We start from the raw sequence: 25,732 nt of genomic DNA, 5'->3' as shown, positions 1-25,732 counted from the left end.
CAGAACAGCCCCTGTGGGTACTTTACTCAGCACAGACATGCCAGCTGAGGGTCAGCCCTGCCGCCATATTCCCTCACATTGCCTGACTGGTGTCACACACAGCATCCAACACGCTCAGGGAAATAAGCTGGTCAACAAAACTCTGCATTTTGACATGATGCCCTCAGCACACACACACACCACACGCAGTTGGCTTTTCCAGGTGCGTGATGAAGTAACAGGACAAGCCCATCCCACGCACAACATGGGGAGCATTTATCTGCTCTGCAGCCCACGTGATCCAGCAGTCCCTGCAGAGCTCCAGCAGCAAGGAGCCCATCTCCAGCTGCTGGCACTTCGCCCACCCGCTCACTTTAGGCACTGTGTGCTCCACCTGACACCAGGGACCATGGGCAGCACGGCTCCTCTTAATGAGTTTTCAGGGGTTTGGCTGCAGAAGGAAGCCATAAAGAAACACCAAGGCCAAATAAATCCCAAGCCACTCTACCCACTTGCCCTGTGCCCTCAGATACCTCAACGCTCACTCACAGGACAGGTGTGCCTACTCACAGTTACCAGACAATGCCACAGCACCCATATTTTTTCTTCACCCTGTTCTACAGCTGTAAATTCTAAAGAGCCTTACAGAACGCTGTGCCCATCCCTGGAGGTGTTCAAGGCTGGACAGGGCCCCGGGCAGCATGATCTAGTATTAAATGTGGAGGTTGGTGGCCCTGTCTGTGGAGATTCACGATCCTCGAGGTCCCTTCCAACCCGTTCCGTGATCGTGTGAACCCAGCCATGCACACACTGCACGCACAGGACAAGTGCTGATTCACTGCTCCTCCAGCTGGGGAAAGCCGGGGCCAACAGAACCCCACCTGCCCTCACTGGGCAACACCTCCCTGCTGCCGACGCTCATCTGCAGCTCTCTCTTCCACCTCTCGCCTAGCTTCCATCGCACGCATCGCCAGCGGAGTGAGGCACAAACCCGGCGTTAGTTTCTCTTTTTAGCCCCGTGACGTCTCTCTGGCGACGTGAACTTTCCAGAAGGCGCAGAGCCGGCAGCCCCGCTGCTCCCCACAAGCCCGGGCTGCGGCCCCGCTCAGAGCTGCGCCCGGGGGCCGGGGCTGCCCGACAGCGACAGGAACCGAACTCCTCCCGATCCTTCTCGCCCGCTTCCTCGTGGAGAATGAGAACGGATGAGAACGGGATCTTTTTTGTGTGTGTTTTGCCCAGATGTCTTTTTTTGTGACAGCTTTTTCAGTTACGAGCACAACGTCTGAACCGCCCAGAGCCGCGGGGTCCCCATCCCCGGCGGGGGCGGCCGGGACCCCCAGACCCCGCAGGAACGCGGCTGTGCCCCGCGCCGCCCCACGAGGGCCGCCCGCCCCTTTGTTCCGCCCGGCCCGGCCCGGCCCGACCTCCCGGGGCTCCCCCGCACCCGCCGCCGTTCGGCCGCCCGCCCCGCTCCTCCCCCCTCCGCCCGGCCCGGCCGTGAGGATACTCGCGGGTGCGGAAAGCCTCCTGCGTGTGCGGGACGATGAAGCGCTCCCCCGGTTCCCCCGGCGGCAGCGGCTTGGCCAGCGGAAAGGGCTTGCGGCCCAGCAACGGCGCCATCGCGGCGGCGGCCGCCGGATCCGCGCGGTGACGCCGGGCCCGGGCGGGAGGATTGAAAAATGGCGGGAGATTCCCCTCCCCCTGCCGGGCGGGCGGCGGGCCCGGCCAGCCCGCGCGCACCCCAACACTCCCACCGTCCCCCGCCGCCCGTCCCCCCGCCGCCCCGATAGCCTATTGGAGGACGGCCGGGGCCGCCGCCTTCCGATTGGCCGACGGATCCGCCAATCGCGCGGCCTCGCCCCGCCCGCCGGTGCAGCAAGCTGCCTTGCGCCGCGCGGGAGGTGAGAGGTCGCGTTATGTAAGTGGCGGGGAGCGCGGCGCCATTTTGTGGCTCCGTTATCCGCCCGCCCACTCCCCGCGGCGGCCAATCGCGGCGCGTCACCGCCCCCCGCCCATCCGGGTACCGCGGCGCGGCCGGGCGCCGGGCTTTGTCCTCCGCGCTCGGCTCCTACCCTCCCCCGCCCCCCGCCTCTTCCCCCGCGGCGCTTGAAGGGGCCGCGGCGCGCGGGGCATTGTGGGAAGGCGGCAGTCTCACAGCGGAGCTGCTCCTCGTGTCGGAGCGGAGCTAAGTGGCTTTGTGCCCGTTGCCTCTCGTCCTGTCGCTGCACCGGCCCCGTCCGTTTGACCCGTGCCCGTTACAGGCACTGATCGCCCCTCAGCCTTCTCCATGTGAGCAGCCCCAGGGCTCTCAGCCTTTCCTCATAAGGGAGATGTTCCAGGCCCTGACCGGCCCTCCGCTGGGCTCTCTGCAGCAGTTCCCAGTCTGAACTGAGGAGCAGAACTGGACGCAGTGCTGTGGCTGTTCCCTCCGCAGGGCAGAGCGGAGGGCTGGATCACCTCCCTGCCTTATTGGCTGCGCTGTGTGCAGTGCACCCCAGGACACCATTGGCCTTCTTGCCACCAGGACACGTTGCTGGCTCATGTCAGCCTGTTGGCTATGAGGACCCCCAAGCCCTCTGCAGAGCTCCTCTCCAGCAGCTCACCCCCTACCCTATATTGATGCATGGGGTTATTCCTCCCTAGGTGCAGCACCTACACTTGCCCTTGTTGAACCTCATCAGGTTCCTCTCCACCCAACTCTCAGCCTGCCCAAGTCTCACTGAATGGCAGCACAGCCTTCTGATATGTCAGCTGCTCATCCTGGTGTTGCAACATCAGCAAACTTGCTGAGGACGCACTCGGTCCCTTCCTCCAGGTCACTGATGAAGGTGTTGAACAAGACCAGGCCCAGAACCAACCTCTGGAGAACACCACTGGTTACAGCCTCTGACTGCACTCTGTGCCACCAATCACAGGTCTCTGAGCTCTGCAACTCACCAGTTCTGCATCCTCCTCACTGTCTGCTCGTCTATCCCACAATTCCTGAGCTTCATTACAAGGATGTTTGTAGGAGACAGTGTAAAAAGCCTTGCTGCAGTTGAGGTACATGGCATGCAGCACCTCTCCTCATCTCCTGGCCAGTGATGGCATTGTGCATCTCCTCTGAAAAAGCACTGCATGAAACATGGGAGTTAGTACTTTATTGTAATGGTTTCCTCCAGCACTGACAGAACAGCAACTAACAGCAAGGGTTTCTTCATCTACAACTTTCAAGCCTTCAGCCAAAGCACTCAGAGGTAAAGTGTTCCCTATATGCCAGCATCTGGGGCTCTAATCAGTCCCCTAAAGGTGAGACCTCTCTGCTTCCACAGGCCAAACAATTCTCATCCTTACTGGTTTGGTTTTTAGCCATCTGGCTCCAGCCAAGCCTCTGTGAAAGGACAGGAAAAATACGTGAAAAAAATTTAAATTGTGATGCCACTTCCTTAAAAATTAATGTGATTGTTTTCAAAAGTAATCTTTTAGATTGATATGCAAGAACTGTGTAACTAGCTAAATAAAAGATTGCAATTTATTGGAGGAGGAGAAAGGTTCCTGAGGAATGGAATTGGTTCTAGGGAACAAGCTTCTATTAAGGCATCACACAGTGTACAAGGATGGGAGTGTGTGAGTGCAGAGTCAGGCAGGATGGTTGGGATGGATTTGATTCAGAGCAATCAAAACAGTGCAGAATACAAACTCCTGAAATGAAGAACTTTAAAATAGAAAGTCATTTGGCTGGAAATAACAGAAGAGCCTGGGTGCTTTTGTGGATCACAACATGACTAATGGACATTCCTGTGATGTGACTTGAGTTGTGTTTGGATGTGGTATTTGCAGAAGGCAGTGTGTGGCACTGCAGCTCTTATCTCTGCAGCTCCATTCTGATGACAGGGCAGCAAGGAGTGGCTGCAGAGAGTGGGTCAGAGCAACAAGGCAATAGAGCTGTAAGTTTGCCAAATGTTGCAGCATTTAGGTATGGTCAGAAGATATCAATATCCCTCCCTCAGTGACCCTTATCTATTAATGTTTAAATCCAGAGATTTTACTGTTGAAGAGCAAGCAGCTCCCTTGTATAATTCATTCAAAATAATTCAATACCATCTTTCTGAGCATCTATGCAGTTCCTGTGGCTGCTTCTCCTGCTGAGCACAGCAAGTAAGCCATATTTGTGGCTATCACCCTGCTGGCTGCTTTCCTTCTTGCTGCTGTAGCTGTCACTAAGTGGCTGCTTCTGCCGCACCTACTCCTGCAGTCAGTCTGCAGTAGTTTCGCCTCCAGTGGGTGCTGGGTTTCCCATCTGTGGGCTGTTGATCAATATATGCATCTCCTGCAAGCATTCAGATGTTTCCCTCTGTAGTCTTCTCTTTGGGCCAGCCTGGAGCCTGAAATAACCCCACTGCAGACTTCCAGAGCACCTGCTGCTGGAGCTGAGCACCTTTGTGCTGAAGAAATGGCACCATCCTCTGCAACGTATGCTTTCATACAGATGAAAAAACCCAGCATGCTGCAGGGCAGTGCCATACTGACTCACAGACACATCTCCTGGCGTTGGCATCAAGAAGCCACTAGCTTATGTCAGTCTGTGGTGCAATGGATTTTTGCACCCTTCCAACTGCAGGAGTCACCTTGCTGCATTGCAAAGAGCCTTCCTGGTTACCATCACCATAAAACAGTAGTGTTTCTCCTGACCCTTGCAGTGCCAGTCCCCCACTTACTTAACCCAAATGAACCCATGCCATTTTCCTGTGTTGTGTATTCTGGACAATATGCATAGAGCCTTCACACATTCCCAACAGCCTTGAAATTGCAATTTGTTCTCATATGAAACCATGCTAATGGCTCTCCCCTATTTTTGCTGCACTCTGCAAAATGACCTTCTTTCACCTCTTCATGGCCCTGAAGCTGATCTGTGAATGCAGTTTGCCAGTGTTCTTTTTTCCATATTTTATTTTTTTACTCAAACTGAACACTGTTTGATTTTGGCTTTTTTGTGATTGCTTTTTTTTTTTTTTTTTCCCCTTCAAAATCCGTTCCTACAGTAATTTCCAAGTTCCTTAGCAGTCAAATTCCCTTCTTTGGTGGAAGTCCATTTGCATGCTGAGCTGAAGCACTTTCCAAGAACACAGAAATCAGACTGTCCTCTGGGGTGCCAATTCTTGTCCCTAGTTCTCCTTTTAGGACAAAGACTTCTGTTACCCCAGCAGGGGGAGTGCATATGTGGGACAAGAATTAAGATAGCTGATCGTTATGTGTTCTGCATTCACACAAAATTTGTCATCTGAAGGCTTCCAAGTCCTTCCTACTCCCAAGCTGCGGTGCAGCCCCACGTGAGGTGCCTGCTGGAGATAGCACTGAGCAGGCTCGGCTGTTGCCTTCTCTGGGCTTGGGCTTTTTCCGAGCAGCTCCCCTGGCACCAGAATGTCAGCAGGAGCTGCTGCTTCCTGCAAGCCTGCAGGGCTGCCTGCAGTGCTGATGCTCAGCAGCTTTGCGCCAGCATCATTAATCTGCAGCTCTCTAAGCTCTTGACAGCTATTGAGTTAATTAAAGTTTACGCTCTCCCTTTGGACTGAATGAGCTAAAACCCATTTTGGTTTGATGGAGATCTTTTCAGTGGTGCTCGCTTATAGCCTGGCTCTCAGGAACACAGGAGCCTTTTCCCATCACTCTCACGGCATGAAAAGACCCTGGAGGGTTTGTAACTCACCGTTAACTTCCCTCAGTGTGATACAGGAGATGATTAATCAGATAAATTGCCACAGATCCATGTTACCTGTTTTAAGCTGCTGCCAAGTGCTCCCATTAGTTGCCTTGTGCTGCGCCTCACTGTAACCCAAGGTGTCAGAAAATGTCAATTTTCTGTTCCTGCAAAAGTACTTATAAAAAAAACTTTATGACTGCTTAAATGCGATTCTGCAGCTTTTATTTCTAACAAAGAAGTCTCTATGTTTCTATGGAAGATATTATGGTGAGAAACAGTAACAGAAGCCAGCTTATTTTGATACTTTCATGGCTTCTCCAGTTACTTCTGCCCCTTAGTGATCCCTATCATGTATAAATGAAGATATCCCATCTAGCAGCTCAAACCTAGTAAGAAATGCAGTTCAGTTCAAGGTAAGTCAGAACAGCTCCGATGGCCATGGAAAGAGCAGTCCTGAGGCAAAGCTCAGGCCTCTGCCTTGTCTCCAGCCATGGGAGCCCACTCTCAAGGCTGCTTTTTTTGCCCCATCTCTCTGCTCCTTGCCAGCTGTGAGGCACCCATACCCCTGTGCTTCCACCCATACAGGTGTGGGATTTGGCTCATGTGGACATAAGAACTGGGACTAGTGCTTGAGCAACTGAGCCAAAGCTGTTATCCATTTCTGTAACATCTAAGAGCATCAGTATCATGCTCAGTGGCACGGCTGCCCAGGGAGTCATGAGGTCATCGTCCATGGAGGTGTTCCAGGGCCATGGAGGTGTGGCACTGAGGGATGTGGTTATAGACATGGTGGGATGCGTTGGGGTTGCTCTTAGTGATCTTAGAGGTCTTTTCCAACCTTAATGATTCTGTGATTCTATGAAGCAGAGAGTTCTGTGCTTTGAGTATCCTTTGACATGCAGAAATCAGCTGAAAGTATTTTTATATGATTGTTTAACAGGCTGGAGATTTTGGTAGTGCAGTGATGCCCAGCACTGGATGTAGCTACAAAGGCAGCTATTTCTCCCTCCATCAGATGCAATGCATGGATCAAATAATATGCTTGGAGAAAGGAGATGGTAGTGACAACAGAAATCAGATCCACCCCAGATGCTTCTGTGGTGCCAGAGAGGTCCCAGGTGCATCAGCCCATTGGCTTCCTGCCTTGCTGCTGCCACCTCACCATACCAAGCAGAGAGAGATTAATACATGAATAGATCACTACTGAGAAAGAAGAAAGCTTTATTATGTTTATGCTTGCCCTTACTTACTGCTGCTGCCAGAACTGAGATTAATGCCATAAATCCAGTGGTGAGTTTAGGAACTGCTGTTGAGGTTTCCCATTACCTCTGTGAGATGCTGTAGGAGCTATAGGAGTTATTTTCAAAGCAGTAGGGTTGCAGCGGGTGGAAGAGAATGGCATGGGGCATCTTGTAGGACTTGTTTTCATTGCTTTCAGCTTTGTCATACACCAGCTGCTTGGGTTAGAGTTCCTTGTGTCTCATACCTACCACCCTGGGCTGCAGGGGAAGGTGAGGAGGAGAAAGCATGGGTTCAATGAATGCTGGTAGGTGGTGGGATCTTGGGCATCAGGTGCAGACCTGGGGCACACACAGCTTGGGCCAAGAGACAGAACCCATGGAAAGGTGGGGAGATCTGCAGCCCTCTGTGCCCTGCACTGGGCTGTGCTTCCTTCCCAGTACCCATCATATCCACATATTCTCGACCACATGACATCAAAATTATTTGGGGATGGTTTTCAGGGGCTGCTGCAGACCGAGTTTCCAGGCTGCCCAGGAGATGGCAGTCCTGCATTCAGACGAGATGTGCAGGCAGTCCCCAGATGGCGCCCGACATTTACTGAAAAAAGAAATCTAAGTCGTAGGCTGTGTGTTTGGTTCTGCTGGGGAGGGAAAGGGCTCTGTCTGCAGTGACCGATGGTCTATCCTATTCTGAGCTGGACAAGAGACACTGCTGTTGGGAGGCGAGTCCTGGATGTGCAGCCCGGGAAGCACAGCTCTGGGTGCACAGCCCTTCACAGAGACTGCTGGAGATAAGCAGCAACAACTTGGGATCTAGTTCTCATCATCCTCCTATTCTACGGTACTGGTGAAGATATGCTACATACGGTGGGAAATTCAGGATTACTGCAATTTGTCTTTGCTCTTACAGATTAGGAGGCACTAAAATTTCTTTTATTTGGATTTCTTTGATGTTTGCAAGGCAAAAAGTTGAACCTATCAAGGAAACCCATGGTTGAACCAATCTCTGTTCTTTCTCAGCAAGGGACAGGTAACCCATGTGCCAGCCAATGTGCCACCTCCATGGGCACAAGCTGATGTGTGCCACCTCTCAGCTGCATGTCCTGGTCTGCAGCTTCAAAATTCCTCTTCCCTTTATTCTTCTCCTCGAAAGAAGCAATCAGTGTTAGTGTTAGTGAGGTGGTGCTGCACAGAACAATTGCAAGGAGACTTCAGATGGCAAGTGCACCACAAATAGAGCTGGTACTTGTGGAGACAGCTGTGCCCAGTGGGTGTTAATCAAAACCAGCATCTTCTCAGATGAGGAGTTCCCTGGCAAGAGAAATCAGCAAGGGAAAGAACTGACCTTCAAAGCAAGAATGAAAACTTGTCAGGATTGTTTATAGGGTAAAAACAGGGCTTCTCCTTTTCTACTGTAGTGGAAAAGGCTGTTGCAGCGCTCTGCTTGGCAGTGCGAAGAGTAGCAGTGGCAGTCATGCTGCTGAGCTATAAGCTCCCTTGGGAAATGAGGCCTCTTCATCCTTTTTCTCTTTAAAATCACAAAAGCAGCTCTAAAAGTCCCCTTATTTAAATTCCATTCTTTAATAAAAGCTTTGTAGTCTTTACTCTTTAAACTCAAGAAAATGTTTATGGTTACATGAAGTTAACTGAAGTTACCAGTTATTTCTTTGTCACTTTTCTAGTGGATGGCAAATGTTGTTCTTCAAACTTTTGCAAGTCTAAGATCTTCTTTCCAAATGTTTCTTTGCAAATGCATAAGATCAGTGCCTCTACGCAATCACCCAAAAATGAACATGAAATGACTCCATGTACAGACAAACATCAAAAACCTGCCTGGAGTGGTTACTGTAGAGAACCCATTTAGCAAGGATTCCCTCCCTGTTAGCTGGGCAAGTTGTTACTTTGAGATTCCTTTGCAAACTCAGGACAAGAAGGCAACCTGTTCTCCTGACCTATCAGTTCTTCCATTGTTGCCTTCCTCAGGCTGAGGGCTGTAAGAAGCACTGTCATGAACAGGCAGTTTTAAAGTTGGAAGATGTAGGTAAAGGAAATAGAAATGTTTGCATTCATCTGAAACAGCCTTCCTTTTAAATCCTGGCGTGACTAAAAGGATTTATGTGAACAAATGAATTGAATACAAGAAGGAGATAGAACTGCCTCTCGGAGGATGTTCTCATATTACCCTTCTATAGAGACAGAAGCAGAGCTGCATGTTGGACAGATGTGTATTTAGAACGTGAGTCTGGGGAGCTGGTGGCCTGCAGGAGCAGGCAGCCAGTGAAGTGTGCTGGAGCCATCCTGCTGGCTCCCAAACACAAGCTTTGGCTCGCAGATCTGCTGGCTTCCTGCACTTCCTTGGGGCATTTCCTATCTCCCTGGATGAACCCTTGAATACACGGGACTGTGGACACCATGTTATAGAATCACAGAATGTAGAATCACCAAGGTTGGAAAAGAGCTCTAAGACCACCCATCCAACAGTCCACCTATCACCAATATTTTCCTCTAAACCACGTCCCTCAGTACAATATCTAAACATTTCCTGAACACTTCCAGGGATGGGGATTGTTCAGCTGTTCTCAGGACCTGCACCTGAAAACTCTTTCCTCTTGTCTTTCTGCAGCATGACGAGTGATGAGCAGTTGTTCCTCTGTCACCTTCCCATTCTTCCCATGACTCAGCCACCTCTGCTCTTGCAGCTGCTGGCAGCCCCACTGTCCTGCAGCATCATTCCTGGGCTCATTGCAGGATCTGCCCTGTGTTGGGTGCCAGGGTTCCCACCCACCGTGCTCACATTTGCTGGGAGGGCAGCATGGGTCCCTCAGTGCATTGCACCTGGAGCTGCAGGTAGCCTGGATCCCATGTCTTTGTGATAAAAAGGAGAGAGCCAATTAATCCTGGAGTCAGAACAGCCACAGAAGAGAGACTTCAGGGAGGATTTAGCGAGCAGTGGCCCAGATACATCAAACCGTCTGCAGCATAACACAGTATCCCATTAGGGCTCCTCTTTGTGTAACAGCTTATGTTACTTATCCTATTAGATGACTGATGCTGCTTTGATGTATTCCAAGGAGACTGTGGTAAACTTTCTGCCATGGTTTTCCCAGGTGGATTTCTGCCACCTCTGACATGAGGTTTGTGCCCACAGGCAGGGTCCTGAAGTGAGGATGAGTTGTGTGGCTCTGCTCCTTCCCTTTGCTGCTGGAGGTGTTGTCCCCAGGTTTGCCAGCATCATCACTCTTTCCCTGTAGCACTGGGCAGGCTCCTTGCTGACTAGGGAGGCTACTTTGTTCTGCTGGGTCTGCTGGGTGCTGGCCTTGTGGTGGAGCTCTCCTGTCTCCAGCCTGGAGTTAATTCCGCTGATCCCCGGTTTCTTCCCAACAGCATGAGCTGTTCACCTCAACCAAAAGGTGGAGTGTTTAGCTAAACAAAATCCATTCTGAAATTAGAGACTGGCCTATTTCTGTTGGCATTACCTCATCCACTTCCTCCAGGTCTGCTTCATGCAGATCCCCACACATCCACTGCGGTTTTGCCATGCTGAGGGTCTGCTAGGCAAAATGAATTTGAACTTTGTTCACGCTGCAGCTGGGGCTTGGCTGAGCCCTGGCGGAGCAACAGGGCTGGAGCTGTTCTCAGATTAATGGGACAGAGCAGAAAGAAAAGTCACATTGCTGCCTACCAGCTGGGAAGCTGTGAGATGCAGCCTTGACCTCAAATAGTTCCTATCTGCAGGCAGAGAGAAGGGAAGAGGCTGCTGTGATCAAGTGCTGGAGCACTGCAAAGCAAGTGATGTTTTGTTAAACTGATAAAACCTGGCACCCACATCGCTGCAGGGCTGCGCATACTGTGAGTGCAGATGAAAATTCACTGGCTTGGAAGTAAAAGGGTGTTAGAAGTGCCTCTTTGGAAGATGGCCGCGGGGTGACATCTGTATCATCTTCTTCTGTGCGTGGGCTTAGAATGTGAAAGATATTTCTGGAGAGCTGAACCTTACCAATAAAGATGGCTAGCTCCAACAACCAATAGAGCTGGTGAGCTCTGACAACCATTGAGATGGTAAACTCAAACAACCTGATGTCGTGTCCTTGTGAAACGATCACTCCACAGTGACCTCACATCTGCTGTGCTGTGGGGTGATGCACACAAACCCAGTGAGGAGAGTCCATCCAGGAGAATGTGGCAGAAGTTTGGATGTGGAATGGCACCAAAGCTCAGCATAGTTGCTGCACTGGAGTGCCATTAAACATAGTTTGGGATGTGCAGATAACCCTGCAAAGCTGGAGGACAGTGCAGTGGTCAGCGTGAAGGAAGAGGGAGGGATATAACTGGAGATCCCAGCCAACATTTTGAATTTTAACCCCAGTAAGATTCCGTCATACTCAGCCCAGTGCCAATGCCACTTTTCATAAGTCGCATTCCAACCTGTCCCTCTGCTGGGAGAAAGAAGAGGACAGACTCTTCAGGCAGATCTGTTGTGACAGGATAGGGGGAATGGTTTCCAACTAAAAGAGGGGATGCAAGGAAGATTTGTGCAGTAAGGGCAGTGAGGCACTGGCACAGGTTGCCCAGAGAGCCGATGGTGCCCCATCCCTGCAGACAGCCAAGGTCAGGCTGCAGGAGCACAGATGGAGCTGTGGGTGTCCCTGTGCTCTGCAGGGAGTGGGACCTGATGGCCTTTAGGGGTCCCTTCCAACTCCAGTGATGCCCTTGGCAGAGGAAACTGTCCAAGGAAACAGGAAAGGACGATGGTACAGGAAAGTGCTGCAGCACTCCTGCAAAAAGGCACCAGTGCTGCAGAACATGTGCGGATAAGAAGGCAAGCTTTGCCTTCTGAATTAAGGTTCGGGAAATAGCAATATGGTCATAAATATTGCTTTTAAATAACTGCGCTTGCAGGCATTGAATCCACTGAAACCTAAGAGGAAGGAGAGGTTCCTCCATGAGTGAGATTGGAACCAAAAGCCCCTTCGTCATCGTGAACATGCTCATAGAGCCTGTTGGTTATCACAAGAACTTAGTTCTTGCCCATACTCAGGTGATAGTAGATTTTTGAGCTCTATCTTCCCGATACATTAATGTTTGCTTTAAACAAATCTAATCCCACTTTAAAATGCCATAAGAAAACACAGAATGTGGCATTTATATCGCAGTAAAATTTTATGTGTGTTTGCACAACTACTTGACAGGACAAACATTGGTGTTTCCTTACGGGATGCGCTTTGAGGTTTCTTGTGGGGAAATGGGACCACTCACAGCTCACAGCTGGGAGACAGACACTTCCCCTATTGCAGATGCTCCAGAGGCCAATAAGGAAAAGGAAATTGTCAAGATATACCTGGCAATTGAGAGATACCTGTACAATAGGGGATTGTATCTTGCCATCAGTACACAGCTCCTCATCCTCTCTGCAGTCACACTGGGGATCGACTCCCTCTGAATTTGTTGCTCCAGCACTGTGCAGGTGTGCGAAGCAGAGCCTGTGCTGGTGGGTGAGCTGCCCTATGGCTATGGGCATGGTGTCTTTGGGGAGCAGACTGAGTCCTGGAGAACTCATTCTGTCATTTTTCTTAGCTTGGATTTTGGCAGAGAGAGCAATTCCAGGCACACTGTGTCCTTCAGAACTCTAAAAGTTTGTTATCTCCTTCATGATCCTCCATGGGTCAGAGACTCCTGGCTCCTCAGATGGGACTTCTGTGAGCCTGGCGTGGCTTCATGGCCACCCCAGTGATCACAGATCTGGGTGACTTGTGGTATTCACATGGATCCATCAAGAACCATGGAATGATGAGCATGGGATAATGTCCCATCCCTATCAGAGATGCTGTTCAACCATCTCATCTATGCAGAAGTGTGTCATGACAGAAAGTGATTTTGAAACATCATGTAAGAGATCATGCAGGTGGGAAAACATCCCATTTTTTCATTCACACAGTAACTTTCTGGAAATCCTGTCCATCTCCCTGGTTGCTCTGATCCAATGGCTGAGCTGCAAGCTAGTGCCTAGGAACAGCTCTGGAGATTTCCTGAGGAGATCTGGACTTCTCCATGCAAGCAACACAATTCAGTTCTGCACACTTCTGCCTAAGGAGCAGGAGATTCTCCTGGCACCAGGTGCTCCCCAGGGTGATGCTTGGGATCTGAGAGTGGGACACAGTCTCGTGTTTCAACTGGCCCCTGATATGAGGTAGATGGTTTCCACCATTGTTTTGGTTCTGCTTCATGCCTGCTGGACTCCCACTGAGCTACACAACATATTCGTTCCAGAAGAAAGCAGGGATCTCACTGGTGTCACTGCACCCAGCTCCTCGCCACCTTAGCACGGATCCAGCAGGAGAGACCCTGGTGTGACAGGGGACTGCACTGAGCGGGGCTGCATCTCCAGCATGAACACTGCAGAAGTGACAGGAGGAAGCTGAGCAAACATCTCAGAAAGCAGTTGGTGGTATGTGCACAGGGAGCCTTGTGTGGCACATGGGGAAACGAACTGATGAGCTTTTCTAAGGACTTGCTTGCCACTCTGCAGCTGGACGATATTTGCTCTGGTCCTGATAAAGGCTCTTATCAGAGCAGATCAATCTGCCTGCTGTGGGGAAATGCCCGTTTGGATTACAGCCCTGTTACCAGCAGTCATCTGTGTGCCCCAAGGCGAGCACAGGACCGGCCCTGGGGGCAGCGTCAGCCGCACTCCTCCCCAGCACCTGCAGCTATAAATCCTGTGGTTCAAAGCGTGTCTCCAGACACATCCTGGGCTTCTGAGTGTCCCTGTGGAGGCAGCATGGGTGAGTGTGAGTGTGAAGAGCAGGGTGGGTTGCTCCCTCAGGACCCACCGCACCAGCTGAGCCCTCCCTTTGCTCCTGTGGATGGAGGACTGGCTGCCAGGGCAGAAAGACGGCACCAGGTACTTCACACCAGCAGTGGAACTGTGCTCTACACTCACCTTGTCCCTTCTTCCCACAGCTTCCCAATGTGCTCCCCTCCTGCTGCTTGCCTGTGTGGTGTCCCTGCCTGCCCTGAGTCTCGTTGGTGCTGCCCAAGACCTGACCCTCCTCAGTCGATCTGTTTCGAATAGCAGTCCATCAGCTCTCAGCATGCTGACAGATGGTAGGTACACGAAAGGCCTTCATCTTTGCAGGCAGAACCCTGCTCGGACCCCATGCTCAGGTGTCCTGCCCTCTCTCTGTGTCTGGTTAGGATGGGGAAGGTTAGTCCTGAAGGGAGGTGGAAGTTGGGCTGGCTCAGTAAGCAGGTCAGAAATCCTCTGCTGGTCGCAGTGGTATGGAATAAGGCAAATTGGGTCCAGAAATAGCACAAAGTGCCACCAGCAGTAGAGAAGGATGACTGATACCCATTTGGCTGGAGGCACAGATTGCAATGCCATGCCCAATCTCTAATGCGGCAAAAATATTTGGAAATGGGAACTTTAGAAGATAAAGGTGCCTTCTCCAGCCAGAAGGTGTTAAGACTCTACATCTTACTGCTTGGGCTCCAGTTCTGAAGACAGAAAGCATCTCCTGATCTGAGTTCCAGCTTTGCTGGATCTCCCCTGCTATTTCCAACTCTTCTCCCTGCTGTTGGTTTCCATGTTACAGGTAAGCTCCGGCTGATGAACGGCTCCAAACCCTGCTCTGGACGGGTGGAGGTGTGGTACCGCAATGAGTGGGGAACAGTGTGTGACGACAGCTGGGACCTGAAAGATGCCTCTGTGGTCTGTAGGCAGCTTGGCTGTGGGGAAGCAGTGTTAGCTCCATCTCAAGCTTTTTTTGGAAGTGGATCCGGACCTATTTGGCTGGATGATGTTAACTGCATTGGGAACGAGAGCCTCCTCACTCAGTGCGCGATGAGGGCCTGGGGACAACACAATTGCAGGCACAGCGAGGATGCAGGCGTCGTGTGCTCAGGTAGAGTGTGCTGCTCTGTGCCCCTTTCTAATATCCAACTGCAGGTGTGCTATGGGATGCACCTCTGTCTTTTTGATGGGGTCTTATTAGATTCCCCTCCCTCCTGCACACTGGCCAGCATGGGGTGGGTTCAGTGCTGTGTGTTCCTGTGCCACTCTGTGTGGAGAAGGGCCTCACAGCACCTCTCACCCCCGATTCCACTCCAGGTTTAATGCTGGCAGAGGTGAAGAAGTGCCCAGCACAAGCTGCAGTGATCGTGTGTGTGTGTGTATGTGCACCATGCAGGTGATGAAGGCACCTGTGTGCTGGCAGAGGCTGTTCTTCTCTCCCCTCAGCTACAGGAAGGGGCAAGGTCCTTTTCACGTCCCTGTCCAGTCCAACTCTGTTTTAGCCACAGCCCTTTCAGCATCCGTATTGTTCTCCTGGTCTGATACCAGCATGGTCCAGTGGGACTGGGGCCCTTCCCTTGGGGTCACCTCCTGCCAGGTTCTGTCAGGGAAGACGAGCAAAGGTCTGAGGCCAACCCAGTCGCACTGTCAGGAGAATACATTGAGCTCTCTGGGCTGGGACAGCTGAGAATCTGCGAGGTGCTCTGGCCAGTTGTCCATCTGTCCTTCCACAAGATGAAGCATGCTCTTTTTCTGTTGCACAGCCTTTTGTTAAAGCACCCTCTCTCCTGCCGCAGGTTGGCCCAAGGACTGCAGTGAGATTTCTGCAGGCAGCCCCAGTGGCGTCTACATCATCCAGCCCTCAGGGCTCCACCCCATCGTGGTGTACTGCGAGATGAACGTGACAGACGGGGGCTGGACGGTCATCCAGAGGAACCGCTACAACACAGACATCACCTGGGCCGAGTCCTGGAGCACCTACAAGTACGGCTTTGGGAACGTGCGCGGCGACTACTGGCTGGGCACCGAGTACATCCACCAGATCGCCAAGCAGAAGGTCTACCAGGTCAGGTTCGTCATCCAGGATGCCTCCAACAACATCAGGTTCGCAGAGTACAACCTCTTCAGTCTGGACAATGAGTCCCACGGCTACCGGCTGCGGCTGGGCTCCTACACAGGCACAGCAGGGGATGCCATGAGTGCCAGCACCACTCATGACAACATGAAATTCTCTGCTAAAGACTTGGATCAGGACACTAACAGTGGGAACTGTGCCTCCTCCTACGGGGGTGGGTGGTGGTATTCGTCCTGTTACTCCGTACGGCTGAATGTCAAGGGTGCCATAACATGGAGCGGTCTGTGCAATGGCAACTGCAGAGCTTCTGCCATCCTCATCAAACCAACTACCTACTGCTAGTGCTTGTCTGTCCATCCATACCAGGCACGTTGCCTGGGTTCGCAAGAGATTTTTTCATCTCTTTTGCGGAGTTGCTCTGCTTCCCTTGCTGGGTTCTTCCTCTGAGCTGTTATTATCTTGATTGCACTGTAATCAGAATAGCACATTGCCAAACCTGTCCTTCTGAAAACACATTGCTTTGGAGAATAAAATGTACTTTAGAAACACCTTGATGATCACTGGGTTTACATGGGTTTACATGGGAAGATTTTGATAATGAGGGGGCTGCAGGGGGTCACTGCGAGCAGGTCTGAGGGGGAGCAGGCTGTTTCCCTGCAGCCTGTAGGCTCCAATAGGAGCAGATCTTCAGGTGCATCCATGGAAGAGCCCACATGAAGCAGGGGCAGTGGGGGAGCGGTAGAGATGGGGAGAAAGACTTTTTTCTTCTAGTCTGTTGCTAACAAGAAGAGATAAATCACATTAATCTCTTTCACACTGAGTCTGTTATGCCCGTGACATTAACTGGTGAGTGACCACAGAATGACTCAGGTTGGAGCAGATCTTTAAGCCCAATCCAGTTCCAACCCCTGCTGTGGGTTGGGTGCCTCCCCAGCTCAGGCTGCCCATGGTCCATCCACGGCCTGGGGCACCCTCACTTTTCCCTATCCTTATCTCAATCTATAAGCTTTCTTGTTCATCATGTTTTCACCCCCTGCACTGTTAATGAGGGAAAATGAAAGAGCAGCAAGATGGAGCTGAGCTGCCCATTAATGTGAAACTCCCACAGCATCCTGAGGAAAAGGTCCCTACTCTTCACTGTGTGACTGTGTGGGTCCTTTCTCCAGCATTTATGTCACCCTCTCATTAGCTGGGGGAGGGATAAAGCCTCCTTATTTCCTAACTTGAACTAACTCTGCTTGCAGTCTGTTGCCTACCCTGGGTCTCACTTTTCCCTGAGACTCACAGCACCACCCCCCATGCCTGGCACTGGGACCACCAGGGATGGATCCATGGCACAAACCCCCTCCTCCTGCCCTGGACACCTAGAGGCCCCTCAAGGCTCCCTGATGCTCCCCAGGACCACTTGCATGTATGTGCGCAGTGTAGACACAGCAAGAAGACAGGAGGCAGCAAATTCTGGCTCTGGAATTTATTGCAGCTGATTTCTGACACCATGGGTAGCACTTATGGGACTGAGGAGCGAAGGGAACCGGGCTGGGGATGGAGGTACTCCCCCTACCTTTGGCACAGTCAGCACACATCGGTGGGCTTGACCAGGATGAGGGATGATGTGCAGTCGCCTCTCGGGCAAATTCCTGGCCAGAGGATGTACTTTTTGCCATTGAGGAGGACATTCTGGCACTTGTCGTACCACCACCCCCCGTAGCTGTTGGCACAGTTCCCGCTGTGCTGGTCCTGGTCCTTGTCCACCGTGCTGAACTTCATGTTGTCGTGGATGCCCGAGGAGTGGTAGCTGGCCAGGTAGTCTGTCCCGCTGCTCAGGAGCCGGCCCAGCCTCAGCGGGTATCCGCTGCTCTCGCTCTCCACTCTGAAGATGTCGTACTCGGCATAGTGGGTGACGTTGGCTTTGTCCCGCACAACGAAGCGGGCCTTGTAGGTGCCCTGCTGTGTCAGCAGGTGCAGATACTCGGTGCCCAGCCAGTGGTCGCCCCGCACGTTCCCGAAGCCATACTTGTAGGTGGTCCAGGACTCTTTCCATGTGATCTCGGTGTTGTAAGTGTTTCTCTGGACAACAGTCCAGCCCTTGCCTTCGGTGTCCATGTCACACCACACCACGCGGGGGGGCGACTGTGCCGGCTGGATGACGTACACCCCGCTGGGGCTGCTGCTGGCAAGGTGGCTGCAGTCTGCGGGAAACCCTGAGACAGCAAATCAAGCAAGACATGCATTGCAAAATGTGCTGGTAAGGCACTGTGGTGCAGCTGGACTGGTGCTACAGGTGCTGGATTTCAATGGGCGCTGCACCCCACCTGTGGCACCTGTTGGGAACAGCTCTTCTCTGCTGGTGACAAAAGACAAGAACCAGCCTCCTCTGCTGCTCAGGTTTGAATGGAATGGAGATGCTTGCACCCAGCAGCTGGCAGCACGGCTGCTCTCAGCAGCACACAGAGTGGTGCACAGCAAACCTGGGGGCTTCTCAGCTTGCTGGGAGCACCCACACCCCTACTCACCAACCAAGGCCGTGGCACACACTGGGCTGGTGCAGAGAAGAAGCATCACCACCACCACAGGCAGGAGGACAAGGTTCGCATGGAGCTGGCGTGTCTCAGCCTGCAGCCCTGTGGAGGGAAAGGTGCAGCATCATCAGGACTCCTGGGCAGCCCCCGTCCCTCGGCGGCCCTGCGGAGCTCTGACCAGGGAATGCAGAGCTGCAGACATGGAGCAGGACAAGTGGGCTGGGAGATGACTTCCTCATCCCCACAGCCAGCCTCCTCCCTGCACCTCACTGCAACCTGCGGTCACGGCTTCTTCTGTTCCTCCTGGTAGTTTTGTTCGTCTTTGTTTTCTATAGGGCTAGGGGTAAATAGGCATTTTTTTGCAAATAATCTGTGCTAAGCACATTCAGGGCAAATAGTTTGAAGCACTGCAGCTGAGCTTGCTGTATAGAACTCACTGCTCCAGATGCAGAACGTGCACTCCATGGGGACACTGCAGTGGCAGCAGCAGAGAAGAGAAAATAAATGAGCAGGTGGAAATGGGAGGACAGGACCACCTGTTCTGGCTTCCATGGTTCCCCACTGCTGCCACTTAGCTTGATCTATTGCATCCCCTGCTGTGTGGCAGGACTGTGCCTGAAGCTGGAAGCACTCAACAAAATGAGCTGTTGGAAAGAAAGAGAACTCACCCATTGCCATAGTGCTGCACGGGTACCAGGAGCCTGAGCAGTGAGTACTGCAGTTCTGAGCTCCATGCAAGGGTCAGCCCCTTTATAGCTGGGTCTGTCCCAGTGCACACCCTGTCTATTTCTCATGTGCCCATCTGGAATCTTCTCTTTGCTCAAGGTTACACAAATAGGTCATAAATTTCTTTCTGTTAAAAAACAAAGTGTTCCTTGCCTCCCAGCTGTGGGGCATTTATCAGATGCAGTTCAGCGGAAGTGTTCCAAGTGTTGTATCTCTATAGGAATCTAACAGTTGTTGAGCTAAAGGAGATGAAGTGTGGGGGAAAGTCAAACAGAAGGGAAAGGATGTGAAAATAGAAGGAACCGAGTGCAGAAAGTACCACGATTAGCGGTAGCACACATTGTATGGCATGCGGGAATTAGAGTGTAAAACCCACGGGTGGTGGTTTCCCAGCAGCTGCTGGGTAGCAGCGTGTCACAGCCCTGTGATGGCACCAGATCCGGGGTCAGGCACAGAGCTGGGCTGCACACACTCCCTGCCTCTTTGTGCCCGCCATGGTAGATGCTGAGGGCTGAAGGCAGCAGCCCACTCTCCAGAGGCATCCCTACCCCCAGAAGTGCTTTGGGCAGCTCTGAGCACAATACTTGGTCCCTCAGCAGCACCCTTTTCCTGCACGTCCCTTCCTTCTGCGTACATTTTGGTGGCAGCTCAGGGGGCTCTGCTGACTGCCAGCTCTTCTCATTGCACGCAGTATGGGCACTGCCCAGCAGTGTTGTGCAGGCTGCAAGTGCTCTGGGAGAGCATCCTATATGGTCCGGGAATCCATATGGGATATGAGGTCCTATATACATTCACAGAACTCTTCAAGCAGCAGTTAGAGCCAGCAGGACCACATCAGGTCCGGTTAACAAGTGAGAGGTCTCCCTTGTTTCACAAAAGCTCTCAAGGCTGCGTTGGAGTCTCCTTTAGTACAGCATATTGTGCGGTGCCAGCAGGTCCTCACCTCAGATACCGTATGTTGCTTTGGTGCTGAGGTGTGAGGACATAAAGCAACCAGAGATTGGCTGAAGGAGGGCAACTAGGAGAGCATGAAGCATCTGGAGAGGTTCTGCCATGCAGCCTGGGCCAGGGAATGCCTTCAAAGGGTTTGGTGTCAAATCCAGTAAGTAATAATGCTCCTAATCTGGAGCATTTGCCAGTTTGGTGGAGTGTTGTGCAAACATGGGATGCTGGTTGCTGGCTGGTTTAGGATCTCTTATCACAGTAAGGTACAGCTGGGGAATGAACAGCAATGCTGACACACGGAGGGCAAACAAACCATCCTTTTCCAGCCAGGATGATGATGGAAGGCGGAGCCCACCCTCCGAGCCCCATATAAGCACGCTGCCACCAGGCCAGGCACCCCGGCTTCCCACTCCACAGGGACCCTGCAGCAACATCATGGGTGAGTGCGTGCTGGGCGCTGTGTGGATGAGCATCCCCTGCGCCCTGCCTCCTCTGGGCTGCTGCCCGCTGCTGGCTGCTGGCTGCTGGCCCTGGGCTGTGGGTCAGCGCAGTTCCTGCTGCACACCCACCCTCTCTCTGTCACCCTCCTGCTCCTCACGCTCCCTCCTCTGTTCCTGAGCACCGTTAAACCCATCCTGCACTGCGCTGTGTTGTAAAGTGGCTTATATTTGTACCCAGAGTATCGAATGTGTTATAAACAAAGCAGAGTGGAAGCTAGTTGAGGTGTTTAGCAGCCGTCGGCCTGAAGCCTTTTAGGGCATGGGAGCAGGGCAGGCAGGCTGCAGGTGCACATATATGGGGCTGGCCGTCAGCAAGCTGTCAGGGAACCTCCTGATCTGACACAGTCTGAAGGAGTCTGACTGGCCAGATTCCCAAATGATCCTCATTTGACTGCAGAACCCATGGAGTCCTGCTTTGGCCAATGCTACAGCTGAACAGTGTGACTCCATCCTTGGAAGCTGCACTTTCCAGGACCTGTAGGCTGCAGACAGTTGCATACTTTTGCGGAATGTTGCTTTTCAGGAACCGTTATATTTCTGCCCCTCGGTAAAGCAAAGCCATAATTAATGCTGTGGCTTTGTCTATTCTATGAGTTTGTTCTAACATTTGCTGAGTTTATTTATCCAAAGCTCCCTCACCAGGAAGGCTGGGTTTGCACCTTCACTCACTGTGTGTGCTCTCCCTGCAGCTGCTCATCACTCCGGCCTCCTGCTCTGCATCTGCCTGCTGGCCCTGCTTGCCCCTCTTCATGCTGCGGAGATTGAAAACTTGACAAGACTGAAAGCAAATCTATCTGACATTCTTAATCTCCGCTCAGATGGGCACCATCCTGGTATGTGTTTTCTCTCTTACACCCTTGAGCATTGTTCATCTGAACACAGGGAGCTTCCTGATCCCCGCACAGAGGGGAGGTGTGGAAAGTAACGTTGGCGAAGGGCAGACATGCTCAGAAAGAACAGGAGCCCAATCATATCTTCCTCCCATTTCAGATATTCTCTACACATTGCATGATCTGGAAGTTCAGCCTTCTTTATTATTGACAAGATGTACATGGTAGCTTTATCTAGAGACCTGCAGATATTCAAAGGAAGACCTTTTCTCTGGCTATCTGCAGTCCATCTAAACCCCTGAAATGTCACCAGGGATGGTCAGATTGGATATTAGGAAAAATCTCTTCTCCAAAAGAGCGGTGCTGCAGTGGCACAGCTGCACAGGGAGCAGAGGGGTCCATGGAGGTGTTCCAGGGCCATGGGGATGTGGCAGTGAGGGACATGGGCAATGGGCATGGTGGGGTAGGTTGGGGTTGGGGATCTTGTTTTTTCCAGCCTTAATCCTTAATGATACTGTGATTCTATGGAACTTCAGGTTTCAGTCACCAACCAAAATGCATTCTGAAGATTGCTCATGGCTAAATGGTGTAATAAATGAGTCATATCAATAACAGAGGTCACAACATTGTGGGTGTTCGAGGAATACAGATTTATGAATATGGATGCTGTGATTTCTTTATAAAGAAAGCACTGCCATCACTTTGCTTTGAGTTCCTGTTCCTATCAGAAGGTTTTCAAAGCATTCTATAAACTGAACACATGAACCCCTTCAGTCTGCACTGAGGAGCTGATGACTTCAGCTTGGGGGGTTACAGCAACATCACTCAGCAGTTTTATCTAATTCCACGCAGTCTGTTTGCTTCTCAGTCCCTCTCCTCCAGCAGTCTTTCCCTGTACTCATCACTGCTGCTCTGGTGCAGTCCACACCAGGCAGCTCTGCGAAGCCATAATGCCGAGTGGACCAAACAGTGCAGCTCAACAATTCATCCTCTGCAGTTTTACCCTTCCCAGTGTCTCATTCCTTTGAAGAGTTTACAATGCAAAGCTACAATATAAGAAGAAAATGGAGCTGGGTGGCACTGCTGAAGTATCCTACAAACAACAGTGGATAATAACAGCCTGTGGAAGCTGGAGTTACTTCTGTGCCATGGCACAGGTCTGCCCAGCTCACACCTTTTGCTTTTCCCAATGCAGGTGAAGATGAAGGAAACACGCGGCGTGAAAGAGCCAGTGGGACAGGTGAGCACAGACAGCCCGTTCCCTGCAGGGTTCTGGCACTGGGAGGTGCAGGCAGCGAGGGTCAAACAGCAGTGGGTGGGCACAAACCTGGGAATAGCATGGCTCATCTCCCGTGGGGCAAAACTCAGTGCAGAATTTTATTTAGAATGGTTCCTTCTGGGATCCCAAAGGACTCTCCAGCCCTTACGTATACGTCATGCATCCTCTTCTGTCCTGTGAAGCTCTGCACGGGGCAAGCAGAGGATGCACCTCCCAGGCTATGCCAACAGGAGGAGGTTGTCCCCTCCCTGAACCCAGAGATGAGGTGGATCTCAGAGCTGCAGGAGCAGCACACTTTCTCATTTAAGTTTCTATAAAATAATGTAATAAAAGCCCTCACCAGGCTAAGCTTGAGCCCCTGTATTATTAGAAGGAAGGAGAATTGTGAAAACTGGGAAAGGCTGAGGAGACAAAGATCTGAACAAAGAAAGAGAAGCAAATTCTCTGATTACATGGCCAAAATGCATTCATGTTTTTTTAATCACTGTCTTTCCCATACAAAGGTTTTCTGTTCATGCACTTACAGTGGGAAACACAGTGACAGCCTTTTTACTACCCTGGCAAATTTCCACATCCACAAATTTTTTAGCAATCGGTCTCACAGAAGCCAACAAGCAGACTGGGTGTCACCCTGCCTGTCGCTTCTCTGTGTTTTAATCCGCCGCAGGTTGGCCCAAGGACTGCAGTGAGATTTCTGCAGGCAGCCCCAGTGGCGTCTACGTCATCCAGCCCTCAGGGCTCCACCGCATCGTGGTGTACTGCGAGATGAACGTGACAGACGGGGGCTGGACGGTCATCCAGAGGAACCGCTACAACACAGACATCACCTGGGCCGAGTCCTGGAGCACCTACAAGTACGGCTTTGGGAACGTGCGCGGCGACTACTGGCTGGGCACCGAGTACATCCACCAGATCGCCAAGCAGAAGGTCTACCAGGTCAGGTTCGTCATCCAGGATGCCTCCAACAACATCAGGTTCGCAGAGTACAACCTCTTCAGCGTGGAGGATGAGTCCCACGGCTACCGGCTGCGGCTGGGCTCCTACACAGGCACAGCAGGGGATGCCATGACTTCAGCCAATTCCGCTGCTGTGCATGACAACATGAAATTCTCTGCTAAAGACTTGGATCAGGACACCAACAGTGGGAACTGTGCCTCTGCCAATGGGGGTGGGTGGTGGTTTTCATCCTGTTACTCCGTGCGGCTGAATTTCAAGGGTTACTTGACGTGGAGCGGTCTGTGCAATGGCAACTGCAGAGCTTCTGCCATCCTCATCAAAACAGCGCCCTTCTGCTAGCTGCATTTCATTTCTGTCCAACCTGTGGCTAAGAATAACCTGGCAAAGGGATGGAAAAGGCAAAATGTGTCATGGCCAAACCAGCTGCCTCTGTTCATCTTTGCTGAGGTTGTTTTTATCCCAGCTACTGAAGAAAATAAGCCGTCCCCCACTTCTCCCTCCTGTAGGTATCTTCTGCTCCTCAGTTCAGCCTTTATCCTTTTGCTCAGATCCAGGTCATTTTAATTGTGTTAATAATCAGAATAGTTGCTCCCAAAACCCGGAGTTTCCAGACGTGCACTGTGTCTCAGATAAAATGTGAAACAGCTGAACTCCAATGCATCTCTATGGCTGTGTGAGCTGATTGACACCTTTAACTTCAGGCAAACAACACGACTTTCAGTTAGAAAAAGATTAAAATTTCTTGATCAGGATCGCACAAATTCCCACTCTTTGCCTTCTGTACTTCAGGCTTAACACTTGTTAAGTATCAAAATAAATCTGTATTCAAAGAACTATTCCAAGTGTTTACATCTATTTCAAGTCTCTGTTGTGCTCACAGAGGTCACTTGTTCAAAAGCTTCCCCTGCTGAAGCTCTGCTTTCCCATAGGACAGGCATTTGGGAAGGAGCTCTGAATTAACAGCTTGTGTATGCTGTGCTGCAAAAGCCAATGAAGTTCAGCCACTGGAGATGGGAGGGGATGGGAAGCCAAGAGTCTGCATGAGGACTTCTCTCACCTTCAAAACAGAGGGCTTTGTGAGCTGTGAGGTGTGATTGGACCCATCTGCACACATAACATTTAGAGCAGCTTTTAAGGATTTCAGTTGCACACAAAATGATTGTCCTGCTGGAAGAACCGACCACGTGGTCCTCCTGGCTGTGTGCTCTGCCCTCCCCTCCAAGCAGTCAGTACCCACGTGTACCTTGCCATCTTCAATCTTAAGCTGCTGTCTAATGATAAAGCTTTGTTAAATCACTACATGTCTTTTGGGTCCTCTTCAGTGAAATAAAGCAAGATAGAGCGAGTTGTTTTTAATGAGCTGCTTTGTTTGTCTGCAGTCTGGAAAAGCAGATGTGTCATTGTGAATGGCTTTAAATGACAGCCCCAAATCCCGGGTGCACCCAGTGCAGGGTCAGGGAGCTCGGAGGTGCAGAGCTGCCCTGCTGCTGTGGACAAGTGAAGCACATGGCAGAGGAAAGCTTTGTGTTGCAGGGCATGCAGCACCAGATACATCAGGTCGGTCCTCTGAGCATAAAATAGCCTCAAATATGCTTCAGAGTTACGGCATGGACCAATAGAAAGCTAGAAGGCTTTGAGCTGGTTCCATCCCCTTTGTCAGTCACTCCTGGATGCAGCCATTCCATCCATTACACCATCAGCCCACCGGTGCAAAGCAGCGTTTCCCATACAAATCACAGCTTGTATTGGTCTTCAAAGGATCAGTGTGTTCCTTTCTTTGAAGGAAGATGCTGCTGTGCTCCCTAAAGTTTCTGCTGTCCCCAGAGAAGCCCAGCCGCCTCGTCCTGCGGCAGCACTGATGTCACGGGGCGCGCTAAGACGTGAAGGCAGTGACCAAGAAGTGATTTGAGCAGGGAGTTTTGTTGCTGACTCCTCTCCGGTCTCCAGAGGGTGCCCTTGTCCCGGGGCTTGCCAGGCGGCCTGGGGCGTGAAGGAAGTGTGGCTCTGCAGGGATGGGCAGGGAGAGCCACGAGGTATTGCCTGGCCGTTCGGCTGCGGGTTACAATTTGCTCTTCTGTTTGCCCTGCTCTGTTCTACTGGTGCAGGGTGGGATACGTGGGAGAGTAAGACTGAGACCGCTGGAGGAAGAAAACACAAGAATTACATTGCACAGGTGTCAGAATTCTTTCCAAGAAGAGAAAATATAACCGTC

The 25,732-nt window shown here is 51.5% G+C and overlaps 4 protein-coding genes across 6 annotated transcripts in view; 2 read left to right on the top strand and 2 right to left on the bottom strand.

Annotated features, from left to right (window-relative positions):
* The window catches only part of BAZ1B (bromodomain adjacent to zinc finger domain 1B), a 48,808-nt gene extending 47,057 nt beyond the window's left edge, over positions 1-1,751 (bottom strand). Inside the window, exon 1 of one of the 3 annotated variants that reach the window (XM_090122687.1) lies at positions 1,487-1,751. In XM_090122687.1, the coding sequence (XP_089978813.1) occupies positions 1,487-1,599 (113 nt within the window). In that variant the 5' untranslated portion in view covers positions 1,600-1,751. The remainder of the gene's footprint in view (positions 1-1,486) is intronic. The other 2 variants (XM_031591981.2, XM_031591979.2) reach the window with 2 other exon arrangements.
* Positions 1,752-2,080: 329 nt separating this feature from the next.
* On the top strand, positions 2,081-16,344 carry LOC116228235 (uncharacterized). The gene is made up of 4 exons (XM_090122688.1): positions 2,081-13,682; positions 13,861-14,004; positions 14,493-14,801; positions 15,487-16,344. Exons 1-4 carry the CDS (start codon positions 13,391-13,393, stop codon positions 16,104-16,106), a joined length of 1,365 nt encoding a protein of 454 aa, XP_089978814.1. The 5' UTR covers positions 2,081-13,390; the 3' UTR covers positions 16,107-16,344.
* A 909-nt stretch (positions 16,345-17,253) lies between these two features.
* LOC116227852 (fibrinogen-like protein 1-like protein) lies at positions 17,254-19,126 on the bottom strand. Its single transcript, XM_090122520.1, has 3 exons — positions 18,820-19,126; positions 18,278-18,385; positions 17,254-17,965 (listed from the first exon to the last, which is right to left on the bottom strand). The coding sequence occupies exons 1-3, from the start codon at positions 18,959-18,961 to the stop codon at positions 17,337-17,339; spliced, it is 879 nt and encodes a 292-aa protein (XP_089978646.1). The 5' UTR covers positions 18,962-19,126; the 3' UTR covers positions 17,254-17,336.
* Positions 19,127-20,194: 1,068 nt separating this feature from the next.
* On the top strand, positions 20,195-23,859 carry LOC116227874 (fibrinogen-like protein 1-like protein). Its single transcript, XM_031591367.2, has 4 exons — positions 20,195-20,393; positions 21,144-21,287; positions 22,480-22,524; positions 23,231-23,859. The coding sequence occupies exons 1-4, from the start codon at positions 20,231-20,233 to the stop codon at positions 23,857-23,859; spliced, it is 981 nt and encodes a 326-aa protein (XP_031447227.2). The 5' UTR covers positions 20,195-20,230.
* The last annotated feature ends 1,873 nt before the right edge of the window (positions 23,860-25,732 follow it).

This window comes from Phasianus colchicus, chromosome 21 (genome assembly GCF_987193195.1).
Source record: "Phasianus colchicus chromosome 21, bPhaCol1.hap1.1, whole genome shotgun sequence".
NCBI classification, from domain to species: domain Eukaryota; kingdom Metazoa; phylum Chordata; class Aves; order Galliformes; family Phasianidae; genus Phasianus; species Phasianus colchicus.
The sequence above is the reverse complement of the archived record's forward strand: the minus strand, read 5'-3'. Positions and strand labels throughout refer to the sequence as shown.

Bases quoted from the DNA above. Each gene is read 5' to 3' on its own strand.
- LOC116227874 (XM_031591367.2), top strand. From the start codon at position 20,231: ATGAACAGCAATGCTGACACACGGAGGGCAAACAAACCATCCTTTTCC. The intron at 20,394-21,143 runs GTGAGTGCGTGC...CTCTCCCTGCAG, and splicing joins ACCCTGCAGCAACATCATGG to CTGCTCATCACTCCGGCCTC. The intron at 22,525-23,230 runs GTGAGCACAGAC...AATCCGCCGCAG, and splicing joins TGAAAGAGCCAGTGGGACAG to GTTGGCCCAAGGACTGCAGT.
- LOC116227852 (XM_090122520.1), bottom strand. From the start codon at position 18,961: ATGGCAATGGGTGAGTTCTCTTTCTTTCCAACAGCTCATTTTGTTGAG. The intron at 18,386-18,819 runs GTGGTCCTGTCC...TTCCCTCCACAG, and splicing joins AACCATGGAAGCCAGAACAG to GGCTGCAGGCTGAGACACGC. The intron at 17,966-18,277 runs GTGAGTAGGGGT...TTGCTGTCTCAG, and splicing joins GTGTGCCACGGCCTTGGTTG to GGTTTCCCGCAGACTGCAGC.
- LOC116228235 (XM_090122688.1), top strand. From the start codon at position 13,391: ATGAGCTTTTCTAAGGACTTGCTTGCCACTCTGCAGCTGGACGATATT. The intron at 13,683-13,860 runs GTGAGTGTGAGT...TTCTTCCCACAG, and splicing joins TCCCTGTGGAGGCAGCATGG to CTTCCCAATGTGCTCCCCTC. The intron at 14,802-15,486 runs GTAGAGTGTGCT...CTCCTGCCGCAG, and splicing joins TGCAGGCGTCGTGTGCTCAG to GTTGGCCCAAGGACTGCAGT.